This window comes from Phlebotomus papatasi, chromosome 1, assembly GCF_024763615.1.
Source record: "Phlebotomus papatasi isolate M1 chromosome 1, Ppap_2.1, whole genome shotgun sequence".
Lineage (NCBI taxonomy): Eukaryota > Metazoa > Arthropoda > Insecta > Diptera > Psychodidae > Phlebotomus > Phlebotomus papatasi.
Genome location: NC_077222.1, coordinates 106,693,662 through 106,717,015, shown reverse-complemented (window position 1 = coordinate 106,717,015; position 23,354 = coordinate 106,693,662). Strand labels below are relative to the sequence as shown.

General features: G+C 34.1%; 1 protein-coding gene across 1 annotated transcript in view; it reads left to right on the top strand.

Moving 5' to 3' along the window:
• LOC129799094 (tetratricopeptide repeat protein 28) overlaps positions 1-23,354 on the top strand; it is a 67,379-nt gene that overhangs the window by 551 nt on the left and 43,474 nt on the right. The window contains exon 2 of the mRNA XM_055842725.1: positions 19,331-19,569. Within this exon, the coding sequence (XP_055698700.1) occupies positions 19,549-19,569 (21 nt within the window). The 5' untranslated portion in view covers positions 19,331-19,548. The remainder of the gene's footprint in view (positions 1-19,330; positions 19,570-23,354) is intronic.

Sequence of the window (23,354 nt, the reverse complement as noted above, 5' to 3'; positions counted from 1 at the left end):
ATTGTTGGGATGTGTATTATTTTCTGGGCTGTCGTAGAGACTCTTGATCACAGAGATGTGGCTAGAATATTTCACTGTGTTCGTCTGATCGGACTCACCGAAAACAGGTGCCAGCAAATTCCCTCTGTTGCAATTTTATTTGTTGGAATTCTTCACAATGCCAGCTTGTGTAGTCATAGGTGGAACCTGACCTCATTCGATTGATCCCAAACTTTAGGGAATCGTGCTCTGATCCTCAGAGATCACGAATATGATATCCTTTGAAAAAGGATTTTCGGACTGTCTGTGATAACTTAGAAGAGAGAACGGAAAGAGATATTGACCTAGAGTTTTCGATCTTATCGGTTTCGGTTTTCGATGATGCCAGGTCTATCCTTCAATATGCTTTGTGCTGTTCGGTAAAATTTTCAAGTTCAGTTCACGGTATTGATCGTGCTCAAATTTTCGGTTTTAGAGCTTACGATCGAAAACAGATCTACTTCCTTCAATTCTGCATAAATCGTTCTCAACATGAAAGTTTAACAAAAGGGTAATTTGCAAACGCTTGGTATTGATTTTGAAGATTAAGTAAAACTACGAAACAGTGTTGGAGCAATTTTTAAAAGATTGTCTAGTGCTGTAATCAATTAGACTTTACACTGAGAGAAATCCGAAAATGTTAAAATAACATTCCGGGAAATCTTTATTTTACCCTGCAGTATTGATCCGAAATCGGTGTAAATATTATGCTTTTTAGGTTATTAGGGGTAAAAATTACCCTTTTCCCTGTTGATGTTACCCTTAAAAGGTGTAAAATTAACATTAAAAAATGTTGATATATTTTTACACCTAAAAAGTGTTAAATTTATGAGGAAAAAAAGTTAATCGCACACCCGTTTTTTTCTCTGTGTATAGAACGTTTACCAAAAACGCCACAAACATTAGGAACCTTAAACCAGTTAGATTTATAGTGCTATTTCAATGAAAAATGAATAGGGAAAAATCACTTTTAGTACATGACTGCTCTCTTTTGCTTCTGCATAATCGACTTTCCTTTGTGTTGGTTCCTGTCACGACGGTTTTCCACAGTTTTCGTTGTGCAGTCGTGACAGGAACCTACGATAAGAAAAGTCGATTAAACAGATGCATATAAGCGCACTTATGTACTAAAAAAAATGTTCAGGTGTAAGATTTTAAGATTCCCCGGAGGAAAATTAGAAAGCGGATTAGGACTAAGGATTGATTTATTCGCATAGAGAATCTTGCCCGTATGTTTGTGTTCTCTCATTGGTATTTTCAAGATTTAACTTGAGGTTACATAAAACTGTTATTGTTGTACTTTGTTACATGATCTTCAAATCAGCTTTATATCCACCTTTGTGGGTCCCGGATTTTTTTTGCGACCATCACCATCTTACCGTTGCTTAAAACCCCTGAGTCAAAACGATCATTAACACTATTCTTTGGCTCTAAAATTTTTCTTGCTTTGAGTGGCAAATGATCTCTATATATCTGAAATATCCAGGAGCATGGAATAAGTATCTTTATTAGAAGATGATGCTCTCTAAAGTCTACAATAGTCCGGTTAATTTTTCCAATAGGAGATTAATTCAAAGCTGAATGATGAGAACTGGTATGATTTTCTTGATAAGGGGTATCTCCATTGTTCGCCAGTGAAAAAAGTGTACACCCTAAAAAGAAAACACTTTTTTGGTCTTGCACAGAGCTCTAGGTACTGGTATCTTAAAGCCCTTTCTACCACTAAAGGCGGTCCATATCGGGACCGAGAGCTCTGAGCCAAAGCAAAAGTAGTGTATTCTTCGCCAGCGAACATCAAATATACCCTCTATCAAATAAATTTACTCAAAACGAACAAACTAATTACTCGATACGTACAAATTTGCGTACTCAAGGGATTAAAAGACATAAAATCCTTCTGGATGTCAAGTATTTCTAAAAGATCCTTACTGATAAAAATTTAGAGAAATTAAGCAATATGGCTAAGCCCTAGGTCTGAATACAATAATGTATTCTTATGTCCTTGATGGTTGTTCCTGTTTGTCTTTGCTTCAAAATCTGTTTTTTTTGTCTCTGTCGATTCTAGCTTTTCACTCCTTCCACCTCTTTTTGAATGTGATTCTAGCTTTGTGAGGGAAGTATAGAACCTCAATATCCTTGTCGTCGGCTTCTCTGAAAGACAAGTTGTTTGTGTAGGTAGACTATTTTAAATTTTTAGCCAAAAGCATGAAGGTTCAACTTTTTCACTGCTTAGATTGGTTTTGTTCCCTTTTTCAAACACTCCACTAATCATCAGAAAAAAAACTCAATGGCGCTGCAGTAGAAGAATCCGGGGCGAAAGTGGACTTAGTTTGAATATAGTTCAAATACACTTAGGTTATGTAATTAATCTTATTGTATGAGTTTTATATTAAGGGTTTAACTTTATTCCCGAAGGTTCAAAGTTTACAAACAGCAATCAGTAGAAGTATTCTGTAACAATATGACAATATCATATGACAAATTTGCTTCGTGAATTCGGGATCCGGGGATGAATTTTGAAAATCATGAGTTATTCACGTGAGAAAGTCACAGGTCTTTGATCACATTTTGCGAAATTTTTGCACAAAGTGCCATTTGAAACACTCAAGGTATCTTAGAATTTACATGATATATTTCGTGAAAATTTCTTGTAACACTTATAAAAGGCGATTCTCGAACCGATGATTTTGTCATGTGATAAACTCACCATCTCAGAATTCAACCCAGGGTGCATATTCTGCTATACAGGAGTTTCTCATATGAGTACGAAAATAAAGAAATGTGCATTATTTTAGTGAGTGAGGTTTACTCTATTTTTCCTTATTAAAATTAGTGTGTTTCTCGATATTTGTACTCATATGAGATACTCCCGAATAGGAGAATATTCCCCCAGGGTATGAATTCTGAGATGGTGAGTTTTTCACGTGTGAAATTCACGGCTCTGAGATCACCTTTAGTAAGCATTTTGTCAAGCTTTCGTAAAAACGTTAATGTGAATTCTTAGATGCTGTAAGTGTATCACGTGACACTTTTTGTGAAAGCTTCACCAAACGCTTACAAGAAACGATCTAAAAATCGTGAGTTTCTCACGTGAAAAACTCACGCATCTCAGAATTCATAGCCTGATCTTCAGTAAGCGTTTTGTCAAGAAATATCAGATGAATTCTTACGTGCTGTAAGTGATTCACATAACACTTTTTATTAAAACTTTACGAAATAGGGTCGAATGAACACCTCTTCGACAGGGAACCCCTATTGACACTTTTGTCAAAATGTTGAAATTTAGGAATAGTACGGTGATATAAATCAATTGACGTCATATAAATCAATTTTCAAATATTTTTCTCAAACTAACCGACATTAGAAGTTTTAATTTTGTGAAATGACATTGTCATATGATATTGTCATACTCTTACAGAATCCCCCAGAATTCTAAGGATCCCAAGTCAAATTTTCTCAAAGAATTTTAACTGTTATCAAGTTAGTGTAGGTGAATCACTGGTTAATGATTTTGTAGGTGAAGACCAAACAAACAAACACTTCCATTTGCCTATGGAGAATCTCAGCTAACGTAAGCTTGTTAGAGTTTTCTCAACACCGCCTTCTTTCGCCATTTGCCCCCCTTTTTGCATTTGTGATCCTCCAGCGATCTCGAATGTGAGATCACTGAGCTGTACATCTAAGACATGGTGCAATTCCATCGAGGGAGAAATTGCTTTTCTTGCGGGGAATGCGAAAAGACATATCTCTAGGCACTCTATCCATAGCTCTAGGTTAGAGCCACATATCGATCCTCGCGAATGCGGAAACTTCTTAGAGAGTGATCAAATAATTTCCTCCTCGCCACGATACCATTTTTTTCTGTCCTGATCATCGTGATCATAGCCAATGGCTGGATGGTATGGGGAGCCATGTGTATGGAAAAAAAGTGTGCAGACAGAAATATTTGCAACTAATCAATCCAGTCTCATGGTATCCGTGAACAACAACACCAACTGATGAAGTTCTAATGACCTCAACATAGAGTAATTTATATATAATATTTTATTTATTCTCTTTACCATCTCATCACATTGGTGCATTTCACACATATTGGTGTGGAAGAAGATGCTTGTGAAGATGGAGATTGTTCACCATGGGTGTGAGGAAGAGTTGAGAAAGAATGAGAAGTATTGTGGAAGAAGTTTCCATCTTTTTATGTTGTGTGGTTGTCTGTTGGATGTGAAGAGACATTGGGGGCCTTATGCATGTGTGTCTCCAATGTTCCAATTGCATTCTATGCTCAAGAACATCGCGCTCCCCAAGTGAAAGAAGCCCAATGGATAAAATTCCAACTGTTGAAGGCATCGGACACGAGTGATGATCATGAAGAAAATGACCATTTTCTCTCTCATTCACTCCATCTTGAAAAAATATATATATATCCCAATATATTCTTCTTCTCCCCAAAAGACAATTTTATATACGGAAAATTCTTCAATGGAATTTCTTGCACTTGTTCCATCTGTACAGTGTCATTATTGAATTCTGGGTAAGAATATCAACTTCATGGACACTTTATAATTCACTTGATGTTTCTTCATTGCAAAATTGCATTGTCTGGGATGAGAAACACCCTCTGGTTGGCTGAATATGCCGGAATTGGTAAAATTTTTTATGCTGCTCTCTTTAACTGTTGGATTGAAAAAATAATTTCGTGTGTTGCATTCCCGCCCAAAATCCTCTTATATGTACCATATGCACTCCGCTACCTCTTACAGAGACCTCACAATCCTGCCTACCATTTGGTAGTTACTAACCAGAAATCATCTCCTGCAATTACAACGCAAATCCATCAGAGTTTCGCTCTTTTATTTTCTTCCTTTAGTCGCTCTTTTTTTCAACAATTGAAGTTGTTTCTCAATGTCGGACAAGAGAAAAAATCTCAGGTGGAAGATGTTTAGCTCAAAGTGCGTATGATTCTTATACGAACTTTAGACCCAAGGGCCTTGACAGACCTGAGGATTAGCCGAGAGACGGCTTAGCGCAATTTTTATTAGAAATAATGGTTAAAGTCAGGGGCATGACATTCCCTATGTTTCCCGTATGTTTGTAGCGAGCCGAAACATTTTTTGAGTTTTTTAGCTGTTTTCTGTCATTGTAGAATGAAGTAGTAAAAAATATTAAATACAAAATTAAAGCCAATTTTATAACGAAGAGGCAACCGAAAACCCTAAATTGGCAACCTACGTAGTTTTGGAGATATATCGAGAAATGTGTACGAAAACAGGGAAAAAATTACACTAAAACCGGTCGCATTTTTCAGAGCTAATGTCACCCCCCTGGTTAAAGTGCATTTCCATCTTTTTCCACTAAGCCGTCTCTCGGCTTAAGTCGTAAGTGTGTCTAGGGCATAAGGCTTATACGGGCTTCAGATCTAAGGCTTAGCCATATGGATTAACTTCTCTAATACCTTATCAGTCAAGATTTTTTGGAAAATTTTGACTAAGGATTGGATTATTAAGGGCAAATGACCTATTACATTTTGAAAAATCAATAAAATCGGTTTCTGTTTAAGGTTTTGATACCCTCGGGAACTAGGATACACCTCTAGTCTGAAGACGGTCTTAGCCATATGGCTTAACTACTCTATTTTCCTATCAGTCAAGATATTTTGAAAGATTTTATTCTGAAAGAGCAATAAAATTGGTTGCAATTTAGGATTCTGACACCTTTGGGAACTAGACTAAACTTTTAGTCTGAAGACCGCTTTACGGTAAAACAAGAAGTTTGTAAGGCGTAAATATTTTAGATGAGCAAATTAGCCGATTATTCGGTAAATTTCTTTGAATTTTGTTTAGTGAAAACTGGTAACTAAAAATTAATGTCAGCAGTGGAATTCTGTAACAATATGACAATGTCATATGACAAATGTTGGAGCAGGACAACATTGCAGGCCCTCATCGCTATTGCAATAAGATCTGTTAAGCCCTCAGTAATTGATATTAAACACACTATGGATTACTCTCCAGAATTTACCACATAAAAATTCTGAATTTGTTATATGACAATGTCATACGGTTACAGAATCTCCTACCAGAAAACCTTTCAAGTCAAACCGAGAACGCCAAGTAAATTTTCCATTTGCCAAGCATATTTTGTTAGTGAAGAAAATTGAATAATAAAAATTTAAAAATTTAGGAATTTAGAATTAAGATACGGAAAAAATGGGAAAAAATATACAAGGTGATAAGCTCCTCTTGTTCTATGCGTCTTAATTAACAGGCTCGAGAATACTCAGTTCGAAAAAATTGGCGGTAAAAGATACTAAGAATTTAGGATCAAGTATTAGCGTTTTTATGTAAATTTCTACTAAATGTGCTCACTTTGATAGCTGAAAGACTTCTTAACTGCAATATCAATAGATTTTATGACACTCTGACCTTCCCATTATTCCAATCTTAATGCATTTAATTTTGCGACATTACGTCATTCTATTCTTCTTCTTCTTCTATTTTATGTAAGGCTGCCGGACTAACTCGGGTCCATACTTAGAAACACCCTAAGTAAGGTGTCAAGTCAAGTAAACCACTTGATCCCTAAGTGTTCTGACACCAATCCTCATTTTTCGAGCTAATCCCTAAGCCAATCCCTCTGTCTATTTTGGGCTTTAGTGCCCAAAATAGCCTCAGGCAAATCCTCGAGAATATTTAGCCTATAAAATTTGACAATAAAGGGTTAGTTAAAGACAATTTATACAAAGGGCTTTTAATCGATGATCCCATTGTATAACAGTTTGGTATAAATTTTTACTGCTAAATTATACAGGTTATTATTCTCAAGGATCAGCCTGAGACTATTGCCATATTAACCAAACGTACAACAAAAAAAATAAATAAATAAAAAAAATAAACCATAATATCAATAAAACTGCTCTCACTTTGAGTTCGATCAGTAAAATTAGGGCTTAAATTTAACCGAGACACAAATTTTCATTCATAGAGACTTTCCATACAGAAGTAGAGTTTGATAGAGAGAAAAGCCATTCGAAAATTTATTTTAAAAGCCAAAAAAGAGACTTTCTTACTTCTTAATACTTTCGTAAGGTGGCTGAAGTGCATCCTGTTCGAATTTCGAAGTGCTCAAGTGTCAAAATGTGTCTGTCTTCACGTTTTTGTGCTGAAAACAAAAAAAAAAGAACAACAACGCTTACTGTTCCTGTCCCATTTATTTAATCACTCAATAATCACTGAGTGAGTAACTCTTATGCCAGATTTTTAGTGTGATATTCGATAAATTTTCCCCATCTTATTCGAAAATTTAGTATGAAAATTCGAAATTGAATTTAAATTCTTCGAATATCAACGACTTTTTGTTCAAATAGAATTCCATTTACCTTTTATCCAAGACACTATTGGAGAATCAAAATCTACTTGTGTTTACACTCATTGTAAAGAATCTCAACTCAATAATACATGTCTAGAAATCTCGCTTGCGATTTGATTTATCATAAAATTACGAAGATCTCTCTAAATTTCCTCTTGTAATTGAAATTTTATAGGGGGCGTGTCCAATATTTTATGATGTATTTAAAAGTCTTCAACAATAGGTTACCTTTCTGTGGACCTTTACCATCTTGTTCTAATTTTGAACATTAAAAAGAGAATTCCGGTAAAAAAAACTAATGTAAAACGCAATAACATTTAATCAATTCGTCGTTTGGTTCAGCAATTGTCGTAACTTATACCTCACGTAAATTAGAATTTCTTGTATGATCCACGTCTTTTATTTACTTATTTATTTTTGACCCTCTCGTCATTAAAGGTTAAGCCGTTTTGACTTATTCTCAGGCTTTAGAATGGTGTCATAAATTAGACTAGGGTTGGTTAACTTTAACTCGCAAATGGGGTTAAACTAAGCCTCATTTCTAAATACCGTTTAACAGATATTACTTCTATATAAAATAAAATATGGATTTGTTTTAAAAACAAAATAGTTTGTTCACATTTTTGCTTTAGATTGCACAATTATAAGTTTTTCTGTAGAACTTCCAATTTTATAAAAAAGATATCTTCGTAGAGTTCTCACTTGGAGCGCTGCGATCGCATTGAGGGAAACAAACTTCTCAAGTTTCTCAATATTTTTGCTGTAATTATAATTCATTACTTGCAATATCTGCGACTTTCCAGCTTAAGAACTTAATGTAAAAAACATTGAAGTATAAAAGGCTTGTATAAGAAATGGAAAAGGAGTGAATTTATGGGTGTAAAGATCTCCATTGGAGTGGAGTGTGTGTTGGATGAACTGATGAGGGGAGTTTTGTTTCTCTCCCTGTAATTTTCGTTAATTAAACGTCTGTCTCTGGTTGAAACTTTTGGGTTTTATGTCCCACCAGAACATGGTGATTCCTCAATTTTTTGGCGTTGACAATATAAATTTTGGTTTTCTCACACGGACCACTGAGAAATCACCATGTATTAAATGATCAGTCTCTCTCCCCGACGAATCTCACAACATACTCAAAGGTCTTTTTCTGTTTTTTTTTCCTTTTTGGCATAAACAAGAAATTCAGCATCTTCATGAATGATTTTATGATTTTATTTTGATAGAAAAATTCTCAAGGTAATAAAATTATGGCAGAAAAAGAAAAGATTATTATTCTCCATCGTGCTAGAAATCGACATTTTTTTTACCATTAACAGAGCTTCTGGGTAATTTCATGATTATTCTCTCTGACTTCTTAGCAAATGTCTGAATGTGGAAATGGTCAAAGTTGTTAATGCATTTGATGAACGGAAATGAGTTATTTTCATTGTGTCTCTATTTTTTCCCCTGCTTTATCCTATTTTTTTTTTATTTGGTTAGTTGACTAGAGCTCTACAGAAATATGCTAAAAACTTCAGAATTTACACTTGAAATGTCCTACAGACTTGACGAATTAAATAATGGAATAATTGGTACTCCTAGTCGTGTTCCAATTTAAATTACTGAAACGCCAATTGACTAACTTTTTCACTTATTTTTAAAAAAATATTTTCAAAATGTTCAAAAAATGTAGGAAAGAACTAATCAATGTATTCGTGCAGGTGGTTTTGATTTATTTAAACTAAATTTTTGGATTAGATAAAGCTGTCCCAAAATTTAACTACACACAGAGCGAATTTTTGTGACAATTCCCTGCGCTAACTTTGTAATAATTATTGGTATAGATTTTTTAAAAGTGGATAAAAATACTATAAAGACATGGTAAACAACGTTACAATGGCGATGAACGCCTGAGAAGGGGGATAGATGAAACTAAATGGAAATATATAGAATTAAATTAGATGTGTCACATTAAAAACTGTGATTGAATTGTCCCAAAATCTGAATCTAATCCTGTCGGTGTATGTCATATTGCGAAGATTGAATTATATTTTTGGCGGGATGACTTTTTTGTGAGGTTAAGAATAATTATTTTTAATCTTCCAGACGGAATTTTAATTTATATCTAGTATTTCCGTTGAGTAATTAGTGCTAATTAGTATAAGAAAATTCTTTCTTATTCTTTCAAAACACATAAATATCCGTGTTTATGACAACTATTTTTCAATTATATCCAGTTGTGGTATCTTTTAAGTCTATCCTCGGAATTATCTAATTTTCTTTTAAAGTTTGAAATAAGAGCTTTTATCATTCTTTTTTACTACTTTCGATACTTGTTTCTTTGAGAAATAAGACAAGTAAGATGCTTTGCAACCAAAAAAACCTTTACCCTTTAAGGACGAATGGGACACCGGTGTCCCAAAAATAAAAAAAATATTTTTTTGGACTATTTAGAGGACAAAATAACTTTCCATAGTCAAAAAAATTGTTTTTGTTTTTGGGACACCGGTGTCCCACTCGTCCTTAAAGAGTTAAGGATGAATGGGACACCGATGACTCTAAAACAAAACCAATTTTTTGACTATTTAGAGGACAAAATAACTTTCTATAAACAAAAAAAAATTGTTTTAGTTTTTGAGACACCTGTGTCCCACACGTCCTTAAAGGGTTAAGTCAGGTTAGGTTAAATGTCAATTTTTACTCCGAATTCCTTTTCCTGCGCATTCTGAAAATTTTTGGGGACAATTGGGACAGTTTAAAACCAATCTAATTAAAAAAAGATCATATTGGTCTTGTCGCATACATCGAAAATTTTAAATTGGGACAAATTTAGATTAACCCTTTAAGGACGAGAAGGTCAAATATTTATGGGCAGAAAAAAACATTTTTATTTTTTAAACATTTTAGAGCAAAATACAGCTTCAGAAGGCCGCAGGAAAAATTTCATTTTTAGGTCACGGGGGTGATCCAATCATCCTTAAAGGGTTAACTCTTTCGCGTCATTAGGGTCATATATGACCCGGGGAAAAAACAATTTCTTTTGACTATTTACATTAATTGAAATATATCGGTTTGTGCACGACATCATAATAGAAGGATGTAAGATTCTTGGCTAATGTTCTCAAGATTCCAGATATTCAGGAAAAGAAAATATTTGAGATGAAAAATCACGAATTTCGAACTTTGTGAAATGACTTTTCTTTTTCAAAATTTTTTATATTCATTTATTTTTTTCAGCAAAAAGTTCTTTAGAAATACAAAATAGAATATCCAAAGATTGTATATTGCATATTTTGATATAATAAATTACTCTCAATTTTCCAGAAAAGCGTGTAGAATTTTCCGGGTCATATATGACCCTATAGTCCCCAAGGGTAACAGTGTTTTCGTCCCAAACCTGCAGCGAAATGTAGTTGGGACATTGTTTTTCTTTGTGAAATGCAGGTGGGACATCTTGCTCCTGGACATTTCATCTTATATCTGATGAATTATAACATATTTTGCAATATTTTAGAGTATTCTGCAAGCGTCTCATATTGTGCAATTGTATTGTGTGTGAATAAATATGTGGATAAGTTTATTTTTGCCAAATACCACTCAAAATATTGTGACAGTGACTGTTCAAGGGATTACCAGGAAGATTCCTTGAACACCAGGAGTACAGTGTTCATCACAACAATCCAGTTTGCCATGGTTTTGGCCAAATTAATAACTTCAAGCAAAAAAAACTCTTAAAAAGCCCGTGATATAGATTTTGAAAATGGTAAATACACTTCCCTTGAGGACAACAGGGTCATATATGACCCGGGGTTTTCCGAGTTTTCACGCAATGGAAATTTTTTTTCCTCTCTGAACTATTATATTTGATCATAAAGCATTAGGAAAAACTCAATTTTGCATGAATTCATCTGCTGAATAAAAGTGGGACGCGAAAGAGTTAAACTGAACTTTTCATCTAAAGATCGAGACTATTTACGTTGCTGCATTGGATAGAGATTCAATTAAAGTTTTAGCAGTCTATTTGAAAGTCTTCTCATAATCATCAAATTAAAAAAAGTCTTTTAGAAAAAAAACTCTAAGATGTATCCTTGTTTTTTTGTCTTCTTTTTAGCCTTTTTCGGTTCCCACTTATTAGGAGAAAACTGAAAAAAAGCCACAAATTAACTTTGTTTCTGTCGCGTTTCACCAAACTCCATAAAATGAGGTTAGAATGGCAGTCAGATGTTACTCCGAATCCCTCCTTGCGTGCTCCGAAAATTTTTTGGGACAAATGGGACAGGTTAAGTCCAATCCGATTCGATAGGAGGGTCGTATTGGACATGCCATTTGCATAGAAAAAATTAAAACAAATCTATCAATTGGGACAATGTAAATAGCCTCTTGTATTTAGAACATTTTATCTTTAACACATTTCTTGCTATAGCAATGTACACCAAACGCAAATTGAGTGATTTTGGATGATTTATTTCTGGGAAATTAATAACCGGATTTTCATCGGGAATGGATTTTCAGATATTTTAGTCTTTTAATAAATTACTTGGCAATAATAGTCTGAAAGAGTTGGAAATACATTGTTGTTCTTTTATCAGTTCTGGAGTGACACACGGAAAATTTGATAATGTGTTGATTTTGGTAATATTTTCCTTCATTCTCTGTCCTGATTTGAATTATAATTGATAATTTGCTTCTTTGGATAGTTACTCTATCTTAATCAATGAGGTTTGTAATGAAATAATGAAAAGAATATAAATTCAGTGACAGTTAAAGTGCTTGTTTGACAGCAGTTCCGCGGGCCTCCATATTAGATTTTTTTCTTTTCAAAAAAAAAGTCTGATGGTCTGTAAGGAACTAATTTCTAGAAGTGAATATTCTTTGTATTTCGGAATTAGAATTTTCTTCATTTTCGAGATTTCGACCCATTCGTGATTTTGGCTTTTCGAAATTTTGGCTTTTCGGGATTTTGACTCATTCGGAATTTTGGCTTTCGAGATTTTTCGACCTATTCGGGATTTTGTCACTTCGGACTTTAGCCTCATCGGATTTTTGCCAATGCAAAATAGATTTTTTTAGAGAAATACAAGAAATTAATTTAATAATTATTCATTTTTATAAATTATTATTTAACAATAATAAATAAAATCACGTCACAAAAAAAAATTGAAAATTATGTATAGTCTTAAGTTTAGGAACTCTGTATCCTTTAGGCTTAAAACAAACTTCAAATTGAATTGAATTGAATTAAGTATCGGTTCTTGCTAGTTACATAATTTGCCATCTCTTTGGCAACACATCGATACCTCGACAATAATACGAGACGTCCTTTAACCAAAATCGTTCATATACCCAATTTTTCACATTTAAAAAGGCCAAAGTATTGCCTGGGGTCAGGAACGCCATGAGAATTAACCAGAGCAACTGGTTATCGGAATGAGCTAGGTCTGAAAATACCAGCAGGGGTAGTAACACATTTTTTTCATTTTTCATTTCCTTTATTTAAATCAAACATGCTAGGGTTTTCCCCTCTTACAATGATGTTTGATAAAGTGAGAACAAAAAAAATTAGAGATAGTTCAAAGAAAAAGAGAAGAAAAGTAACAAGAAAAGCAAAGCAAAAAGTAAAAAAAAAAACTTATTCGAAACATAATGATAGAATGTCCTTTTTGAGAAGCATTATTGAGTGAGACTATAAGAGTCAGCCTAGTGGAGCGCCGCTCCTAGGTAGAGAACGCATCTCATGCAATGCTACGAAGCGTTTTCGTAATTGTAACATTACTCGCTCGTGTTTTCTAACCGATTTTAGTCGGTTTCAACCAATAAAAGATCGAAATTGATAGTAATAGTAATGTGCCTTTTGATAGTATCTCTTGGTTTAATTTAATTAAATTGCGCGTATTATGTAATTCCCCATTGGTCCCACCAAACGCTGAGCATTGTCTTTTTCCATAGAGATTTTATCGTTCGTCCGATTTTGATGCTTTGATCAAATAAGCAAGATCAAAGCAAACAAACACTCCGCATGAGAGCTCTCTTTTCTCCCGCGAGTGGCGCTGTCAACTGTTCTCAATTTTGAATTTGCAAGCTGTGAAAATTCAACGGAATGGAATAATTTAAGCAATTTTAAATAAATGTCTTCGAGTGGTAGTATTTTTATGAGTTTAAAATTTCAAAATCGCACATCAGAATGGGAATTCTGTAACAGTATGACAATGTCATATGACAAATTCTTGTGGTGAAATTCGTGCCAGGACCACAATAAAGCCCAGTGAGTCGGATTTACAATTAGTTCGTCCGAATTAAGCGCAAAAAAATTAAATTTGTCATATGACATTGTCATACTGTTACAGAATTCCCCTGCAGGACAATTTCTTAAGTCTGTAAAAATGTGCATAAGCTGAGGAATAAAATATATAATAATTTTTGCTGAAAAAGCTGGGCGATGAAATAATAATGAAAGAAAAGACGATCAAATAGTTGGTGTAAAGAGATGAAGGAGCTCTATAAAAAGATGAATACAAAAGAGATATAAAAAAAAGCAGTGATAATAAAAGATATCTCTTCTCCAAGAATGTTTCAATGGTCAGTGAATTCTTTTCTTTATTATTTTTCTTCACCACTATATCTTTTTCCTCCTGTTTTATATATATTATATTATTTTTTATGTTTGCCGGCAAGGCTGTCTGTTGTGTCTTTGGGATCGGGAGTAGCTTCTCGTTCGGTGTTCTTCTTTCTAATATGCAAAAGAAATTTACGAATATTGTCAACGAGTTATTTATGTAAATACTCTTGGCAATCAATAAATTATTTAGAGCCCAAGAGAGCGAGATTTTTCCCAAAGATTCAATTTATTTTGTCAATATTTGCTGGGATTTCTTCTCTCTGTATATATAATCATCCCAATATAGTGAAAAGAGGTTGAATTTGTGTCCCTTTTGTTATTTGCTTCTTGTCTTTTTGATCTTCTTCTTCCGTCCCCCCAGCAATGGAATTTTTTTCACATCTTTCGATGGGCTGTTTCTTCTCTTCTGAAAACCAGACAATTTTCTTGCATATTACAACCACAATTGTGGGATCCAACATGAGGCAGAAGTTGTTGCATGGAGATGCGAAATGTAAGGGAAGAAAACCGCCCCAGCTTTGTTCTGTCAGTTACAAACTGTCAAGGAATTGGAAATCCAATTGATAAGTGGATGCTGAATATGTGTGTATCCACTGATCGTCTCTTTTTTTTATTACTTCTTACCAGCAAGCCTTCCCTTCTTTACATTGTCGGCTACTCAAGAGAATTTTCTTTCTCCTCTTTTAAATATCTGGATTTTTTCCCTTCAATATATACCTCCTTTGAGGCATGTTCATGCCCAATTGTCGTCTCTTCTCAAGGTGGATCGAAAGAGAGAATTTTGTTACTTGGCGACACACATAAATCTGTTGGCAACTTGTTTGCATGTCGCATTAAAGATTTATTTATTTAATACACTTTTTATATCCTTCGCCAGAGAATAAGCTTCTTGGTTGGAGCTTGGGACAATGTATGAATAGGTTTATGTTTAGATAAGATGGTTATATTTTCTTTGAAAATGGTAGATAAGTAGATTTATTTTGAAGTCTTTACCTAAAACACACACCGCGAAATTCAGATAATGCTCACTTCATTTAAACTTCATGATCTGACTTTCGGTGGGTGTATTCAATATCTTAAAATAATTCGTTTTTAGTACAATTACACTGAGAGAAATCTGAAAATGTTAAAATAACATTCCGGAAGTGTTAATTTTGCCCTGCAGTATTGATCCGAAATCGGTGTAAATATTATGCTTTTTAGGTGTATTGGGGGGTTAAAGTTACCCTTCTTTCATGTTGATTTTACCCTTAAAAGGTGTAAAATTAACATTAAAAAATGTTGATATATTTTTACACCTAAAAAGTGTTAAATTTATGAAGAAAAAAAGTTAATCGCACCCCCTTTTTTCTCAGTGTAGGGTAAGATGGGGTTATTTGGAACAATATCTAATTCGGAACTGTGAGATTTCCTAACAATTCCAGATGACAAAATGAAAAAAACAATGAAGAAGTACTCTCGAATGTAAAGTCTTGTACTTCTTCGTGTTTTTATTTTTCTCTTGGACCATCTAAAAACACTGAGAAAATCTTAAAATTCCAAAATAGACATGATTCCAAATTACCCCATCTTACCCTTAGTTTGTGAACATTTACAGAAAATATTTTTCCAACTCAAGGCACCTAAATGATAGTGAACTTATTTGACTTCTATGACCCCTTCAAGACTTTATGATTAGCCAAGAGTTGCCTTAGAACAATTAGAAGCTTTTCAATTTACTTTCCAATGCTAATAGGGCCATAAATTAAACATAAAATTTTATTTGTAGTTATAGTTTTATTTTAAAATCGTTATAGCATTTCAAATAATAACTGATTTTTGATACTAGGGGAATGTAGGAATGGTTCGCACAGAGTAAACCTTCAAACGATGTGAATTTTCTCTTTGTTTACAAAGAGCTGACTTACCATTTCTCATTTCGTCTCATGAGCTTAATAATTATCTATCTTATGGCTAAGAAATGAGGAACTAGCTCTTTGCAAATAAACAGAAAATTTGTGTTGTTTGAAGGTTCACTCTGTGCGAACCATGCCAACATTCCCCTATCTATTTTATTATTTAAGGGGGTTTCCTGAATTACAAGGGCAAAAACTCTTTCTTTTATTTTCTAATACAGTCTTTATCAAAGAATGTACGATAAAAATTTTAGAAGCCAAATCGAAATGTATGTTCTGAATAATTTTTCGGTCTAATGAATTGTGTCCGATAGTGGACGGAAAAACAGACTTTTCTTGATTTTTTCTCAAGTCAAGAAAAGTCTATATTTCCGTCCACGTACTGCTAAATTGAAGTATTTTTGAATATACAGAGACAAAAGCAAAGGATCACCGATCAGATATTCACAATTGACAAATCATAATTTGAAAGCTTAATTTTTTTTTTACTTCGAATTGACGGAAAAGATAACAAAAAAAATTATTTACCGATTGAATATGAATAATACTGCTATTCCACTGAAAAATGAAAATGCGAATATTTTTTATGAACAGTTTTTAGCCCCAGACTGTTCTCAAATGCTTCTGTTATATCGGCTTTGCTTTGTGTTCGTTTCTGTATCGACTGTTTTCCGTCGTCATCGTCATGTTCTAAAACAGAGGTGTGCAAAAATCGTTGAAACCGAATAAACGTCATGTTTCATTTGACGTTTATTCAGTTTCAACGGTTCTTGCACGCCTCTGTTCTAAAACCACGAAACAGTCGTGACAGGAACCAACAAAGAGAAGAATTGATTATGTAGAAGCACTTGAGAACAATCATGTGCTAAAAAATGTTCAGAAGAAAGATTTTCCCTTATCATTTTTCATTAGATTAATACTACAACTCATATTCTATATATCTGAGTTCGCAGTACTGAACTAAAGCGATTGTTCAAAACCTATTTAATATTGTTTTTTTATAGCATGTTTAACGGTTCTATTCCATTGAAAAATAAAAAGAAGGAAGTATTTTTCCTGAACGCTTTTTTTAATACATGACTGTTTTCATTTGCTTCTGCATAATCGATTTTTCTTTATATTGGTTCCTGTCACCACTGTTTCGTGGTTTTATAACGAAGACAGGAAAAAATCGGGAAGTCGGGACAGGAGCCAAAACAAAGAAAAATTGATTACAAAGAAGCACATGAGAACAGTCATGTACTAAAAAAATATTCAGGAGAAAGACTTCCCCTTTTAATTTTTCTGTAATAGTTTACTTTGAAAATTGCATTTGTTTTAAAGACCTGAACAAAAGTCTGATTTTTGATTTAGGAGAAACGTAATCAAAATCGTGTCTTAATGGTCACTGAATTTAAATTCTTTATATAAAATCTTTATGAACATTTTTTTTAATATAGTGTAACTGTCTAAGAAAAGAATTTGCCAACTAGAATTCAAATCATGACAGAAAATAAAGGAAAATATTATCAAAATCTATGCGTTATCAAATTTTCCGAGAAGCAACAAAAGTGCAACAAAATGAATTTCTATCTATCTCGGGCTAATTTTTCAAATTATTGAACTTTCAGTCAATGACATTTAAGCTGAAGCTTCACCCCTCACTTGCTAAATTTTCTGGGGATCTATATATTGTAGAAGGTTTTTCCGCCATTCAACGGCAAAGTAGCGATTGTGTCGTTACGCGCCTCGCCGTTGGCAACCCTCCCTATTGCAATCTCAAGGTTGCCTCCCTGACCTGCTTCAGAGTGAGTGGTATGACACCCTGGCGCCATGTGTGGTGGAGTCAGTGTGTCATGGGAAGGCTCAGAGTGCGGATGCTGAGCCTGTGAATCCCAAACGAGGACCACCGCCTGTTGAGTGTAAGTGTTAGTAGTTCCGGAAGGGGCTACAATATAATTCGGGATCAGCCTGAGTCTATTTAGTACTTTACTTTTACTTTATAACTACTATAGGCAGTGAACGTAATCCTTTCGATCACTAATAACATTCCTAATTTGAGAGCTTTCTTCAGTTAAGGTTTTTATTACACCTGTTCGAAGGTATATCAGTGAGAACTTACATAAAAACCCGTTGGAAGTTCGAACATTTAAACCGAAGAGTTACACAAAAGTGAGGAATTTCATAAAAATGACGTTTATTTTATTGAAATTGCAATTCAAACGTCCTACCATCTTGAAATACCACAAAACTACACAAAAATCAACTTCTTGCAGCAAAAGTTTACGCACTATTGTTAATTTTGTTGATGACTGACGCGTCAAAAATATCGAAAATGCGAAATGAAAGACCAGCAAGCGTTTTAGTGACAAATACCGGAACCTTAACTTTAACCTTCCGGTCGATTTTAGAATACTTTCAGCATAGCTTTGAAGAGTCTTTGGCTCTTTGAAAGGGTGTTATTATTGAACAAAGCCAATATTTCAATGAGTTATGTCTTTTAATTCAGGTTTATGCCTATTAATTCAATTCTATCTATTCTATCATCAAAACATCGAAAATCTATGAAGCAATAAATTTCCTAATTTCAATATTTATTTTTCGCAAATTTTGTTAAGCGTTTTGTTATAATTATTACGCATCTCATCTCATGCTTTAATGCAAAAACACTCGAATAAATAAACATAGAAAAACATCGAATATTGAAATTTGTAGTGATTTTACCAGGAAAAATGCAGGTAGACCTCTTGATACACTCATTAGATTTCAGCTGCAATTTTCACAAAATTAGAACAATATAAGCTTCTGATATATTAATAAGATTAGAAAAATTCATTGATCTTAATATAGAATTATTTGTATCTCCCGCTCTTGACTACCAATTATCAGCAATATTTTACGGTAAATTTTCATACGTATAATTACAAATTTTCTAATACTTAGTCTATAATCAACACTATTTACGTGGTTAATTGGACAAATTGTCTGTGAAAAAGCATCGAAAATTAACTAGACATCAATTTCTTTAAGTAATTCAACGGTTTTGGTTTATTTGAATTTCCAAATGGTCCTCAAATTTGCAGTAAATAAAATCCATTTTCAATCTACCGTTTGGAACTCTCTTTTCGAATTCTTATTAGAATAAAACGAATTCCTTCCTGACGAGATTTTATCTATTTTGACGTGGAATATTCACATTAACTGGTGATCTTGATCTACTTCAATCTCTCTCTTCTCGGTCGAGTCTAAATAATTAAATTGCATAAGTCCATTTGTTTTCAGCTTCCAATCCTCAATTACCTCACGTTCAATTCATGCATTATCGACCTTTTTGCTATTGTAAAAGAGAGTCTTTTTTGTTGCACGAAATACCAATTTTTTTTTTTTTTGAAATTCAATCTGTCTGAGGCATTTGTGAGAAGAAATTGCATTGATTTAACTCTTTCCCTGACCTCTTTTGTTGTGCCTTCTCTTGCAGATTACTGGTGGAATGTGTTTTGTTGCTATCAAACGGAAACATTGGCGCTGAGGAAAGAAAATAAATAAACAAGAAAAAGAATTGAGCATTCGTGTGAAGTAGCTGTTTTCACCCAAGGTAGCAATCAAAAAGCCAATGACGACGCTTGAAAGAATTCGTTGCAATTTAGCTTGACTAAAAATTGCCATCGATGTAAAAATTTCTATGAAGTTTTTACGATGTCACAACGAGATTTCGAGGTGAGTGTCTCATAATTTAATTGAAATGTTACATTCTTGCTAGTTTTACCTCATAAGTGGTTCTCTTGGCAAATATGACAAGGGAGGGAGAGAAAAAACGCGCAAATAGAGTATAATGTGCATGCGAGGTGGATGAATCTTGGTATAAGAGGAGAAACAAGTGGAAGAAAAGTTAGTGATAAGTCTATATAGGCTTATTATTAGATGAGATTCTTTGCGTGAGCTAAATAGAAATGTCTGCGAATTCGATGTGAAGCTGAAGTTGGGGGGATTAGTGTTATTCTAATAAAAATGAGCATTTTTTTAGCACTTTACTGTTATCAAGTGCTTCTGCATTATCGACTTTTCATTGTGGCGGTTCCTGTCTCGACTATTTTCTATAAGTCATCATTGTGTTCTAAAACCGCCAAACAGTCATGACAGGAACCAACTCAAAAAGAAGTCGATTATGTAGAAGTACTTGACAACGGTAAAGTGCTAAAAAAAAACCATATTCATTATTTATTTTAATAGCACCATAATACAAGAATTTTCAGTTAAACTTGCATGAATTGCTAACACAAAAGAAATGGAGATACAATAACGGTTAATGCAACCGATGATCGATTGAGCAGAAATCAGGATCTTTGAGGTTATGTGTTATGAAGATTAGTTTTTATAACTTGGCACTTTATAGATCATTGATTTTGATCAATTGGAGTAAGAGATATGACGCTATGAATGTTTTTAACTTTCGTCAAAAATTGCATTTTTGAAGAAAATCGTCACCGCTGCTGTAGGTCGAAACGTCAAAATTCTGTCAAAAATGCAATTTTTTAACGAAAACTGTTCCCAATGTGTAGAGGACTTTAGACAATGAATTGTACTCTTCGATATTTGGCTGGTTGGAACCGAAAAAGTGACAGATAAAAATCCATGCAAAAGAGGTGAATTTTTTGACTTCTGGTCTGTTTGACAGCTGTCACTCGAACATTGAAGGCCTCTGTGACCTAAAAGATGGTCTCAGTAGCTCAATGGGCAAAGTGTTGGCTTTGTGACGCAGAGGCCCTCGGTTCGATCCTTGATCGAAGCGCGTCCGATGAATAATTGGAAAATAGTTTTTCACCGTCCTTAAAAGCTACAAACTGAACGCAAAAATATCAAGAAGGAAGTATGATAAAAGATAAGGGATCAAAAAAGAACAATGATATGGAGAGATGAGCGGAACAAACATATGGGAAAAAAAGAAACAGATGGAACTGGTATGTAAATAAGAGTGAGCGAAATGGCTATATGGACCTGATTGAGTCTGACAGCCAAAACGTAAAACAAGAGAGAGAGAGAGAGAGAGTACTAAAAGGAAAACCGCCATTTTACCGAGCGGGACTTGGATTCACAACTGTGAGAGTCAAGTCAGAGATATCATCCATCCAAGACCCAACGATCTTGCCTATTGCGCCGCTGAGATCCCTGCCTTCTATTGATAGAAAAGTAAATTGGGGTTTTTGTGTTCTAATTGGTTGTTTTCTATCATGAGAGACCTGGGGTGACATGATAACTTATTTTCGACACTATCGACTGTCGATTCTGAAAATATTAAACGATAGCTGCACTTCCTGTGACTAATATAGATGTTTATCAACAGTCTCATTATTTTAAGAATGTTGCAATTGAATAGTCCAACAATCTTCAAAAAGTCAACATTCACTTAATCTAACCGACATAGATTTATCGATACTATCGATTTGATAGTGTTGAAAAGTTATTATTCCACACCTAATGTAAACGTTTCAATCGGGGTCGCTGGCCCTGAACACTCAGATTAACAGCCTACGCCTGCCGATCCTCCGCTGCTCCAGAAAGATGTTCTGAGGTTAATTTCAAAATAATCAAAGGAAAGATCTAGAATTTGAATTTACTTCTATTTATTTTGATTAATACTTTCTGAACTGCGAGAATGCTAAAAAAAATAGCAATTGTTTTATCTTGCTTTTCTATCGCATTTTCCCTCTGCGTACAAAGTTGGCAGCAATACAATCGCTCGAAAACTGACCGAATCACAGTTGGCACGCATGGAAAATTGCTCAAATTGCCTTTAATACGATTTGGAAAACAATTAACACGAACAGTAATATTTTACTCATCGTATTACTCCACTAGAGTGTACTCTTTCTAACACACGTGATTTTCCATTTGAAATTTTGCATACTATATAGTTCTCTTTCCGGCTTTTCTTAATATTAATGTTAATCTTACCGTGGTATCACACTAGAGAATTTCACATGAAAATTTTCATGTGATTCACATCAATTGTTGCTGATATATGCCCTATTGTGCAATTTTCTTCAAGAACTTTTAGAAATCGATTCATTTAGTGATAAAAAAGTAGACTCGAGTCACAAAAATTAGTTTAAATAGATTAAAATAGCATAAATACGATTGATAACTAATGAGCAAATAATGAGCAAAATTTGCTCATTACATTTGCATCTGGTACTACTTTATTGCAGTCATTCGGGTAGTTTCTGCACCACAACTCTCCGACCAGTTTATTAGTGATGAAATTGTGATTAAAAGTAGTGCCAATTTATCGTAAACGAGATGGAGAAGAAAGGGGAAAAGGCATTGAAAAAGATCGGTGAAGAGGATAAGTGAGAAAAAAGCTAAACAAAAATGTGTTCGATCTACATTTTATATTCGTTCACAAAACTTCTAGGATTTCGTGGTCAAATGAGATGGTGGCGGAATTGATTGAGGCTGTACATCAAGAATCCGTCATTTGGGACTACAAATGTCAAGAATACAAAAATAGAGGCAGCCGATCTGATGGTTTTTTAATCCGTTTGCGACAAATTGAGTCACAAATCGACTTCTTTTGTAGATAAGGCCATACGATTTGAAGAAGCTCTTCAAATTCCTCCGAAGTCATCCGGAGAAAATCATTGTGTCCAAAAAAATCTCCACTTGCGATGTTGTCATAAAGATTTTCAACGAAACTATGTGAAGGTCGCGTTAAAAGCCAATCTCTCGCCCACACCCTCCTTCTTTTCGCTTGGCGGGTCCTTTTGCACAACACAAAAGCAGTGTACAGGATGAGAACTTCCTCTTCTTCACTAACCCAGCAAAACTTCGTTCTGCAATTCCGCAATTTTTCTTCTTCTTCTTTTTTTAACGGCCATCAATCCCTAACCATACTAGCGATCGTAGCGGCAAATAACCAGAGCTATCAAAATTTGTCTCGAGTAAGCGAAGTCTCACACCCGTTACCTAATGGCTGCTTCAGAGACGGTTATTTCAAATCTATACATTTTATTGGAAAAATTGACGAAAATGTACTTAATGAAATGAAAAGAATAATTTTTTCATAAATAATAAATAATTTTAAGGCCTCAGCTGAAAATCATGTCGTAAATTTTTTTTTGTTCTTAAGAAAATTCTTGTACAATTTATCAAAAAATGCAGAATTTTCGGTCGAAAGTATGTTTAATACTGCTATTTAATCCTTCTCTATAGACAGCATACCCTCGCAGTATTTATATATAAAAAAACATATCATGAAAATCGTGATTATAAATTCTACCAAGTTGATAAATAATTTCAGAGAAAATATTCCAAGTCCATTTTGACAGAACGACATCTTGAGGAAAGCGCCGAAAAATCATAAAATTTTCTGTAGAAATTCTGCAGAAAATTCTGCAGAATTTTCATACAACGATCGGATCCACCTTTAGAACAAAATTCTGCAGAAATTCTGCAGAATTTTCGGCAGTTACATTTTCAAATCTGACGAATTTCTGCAGAATTCT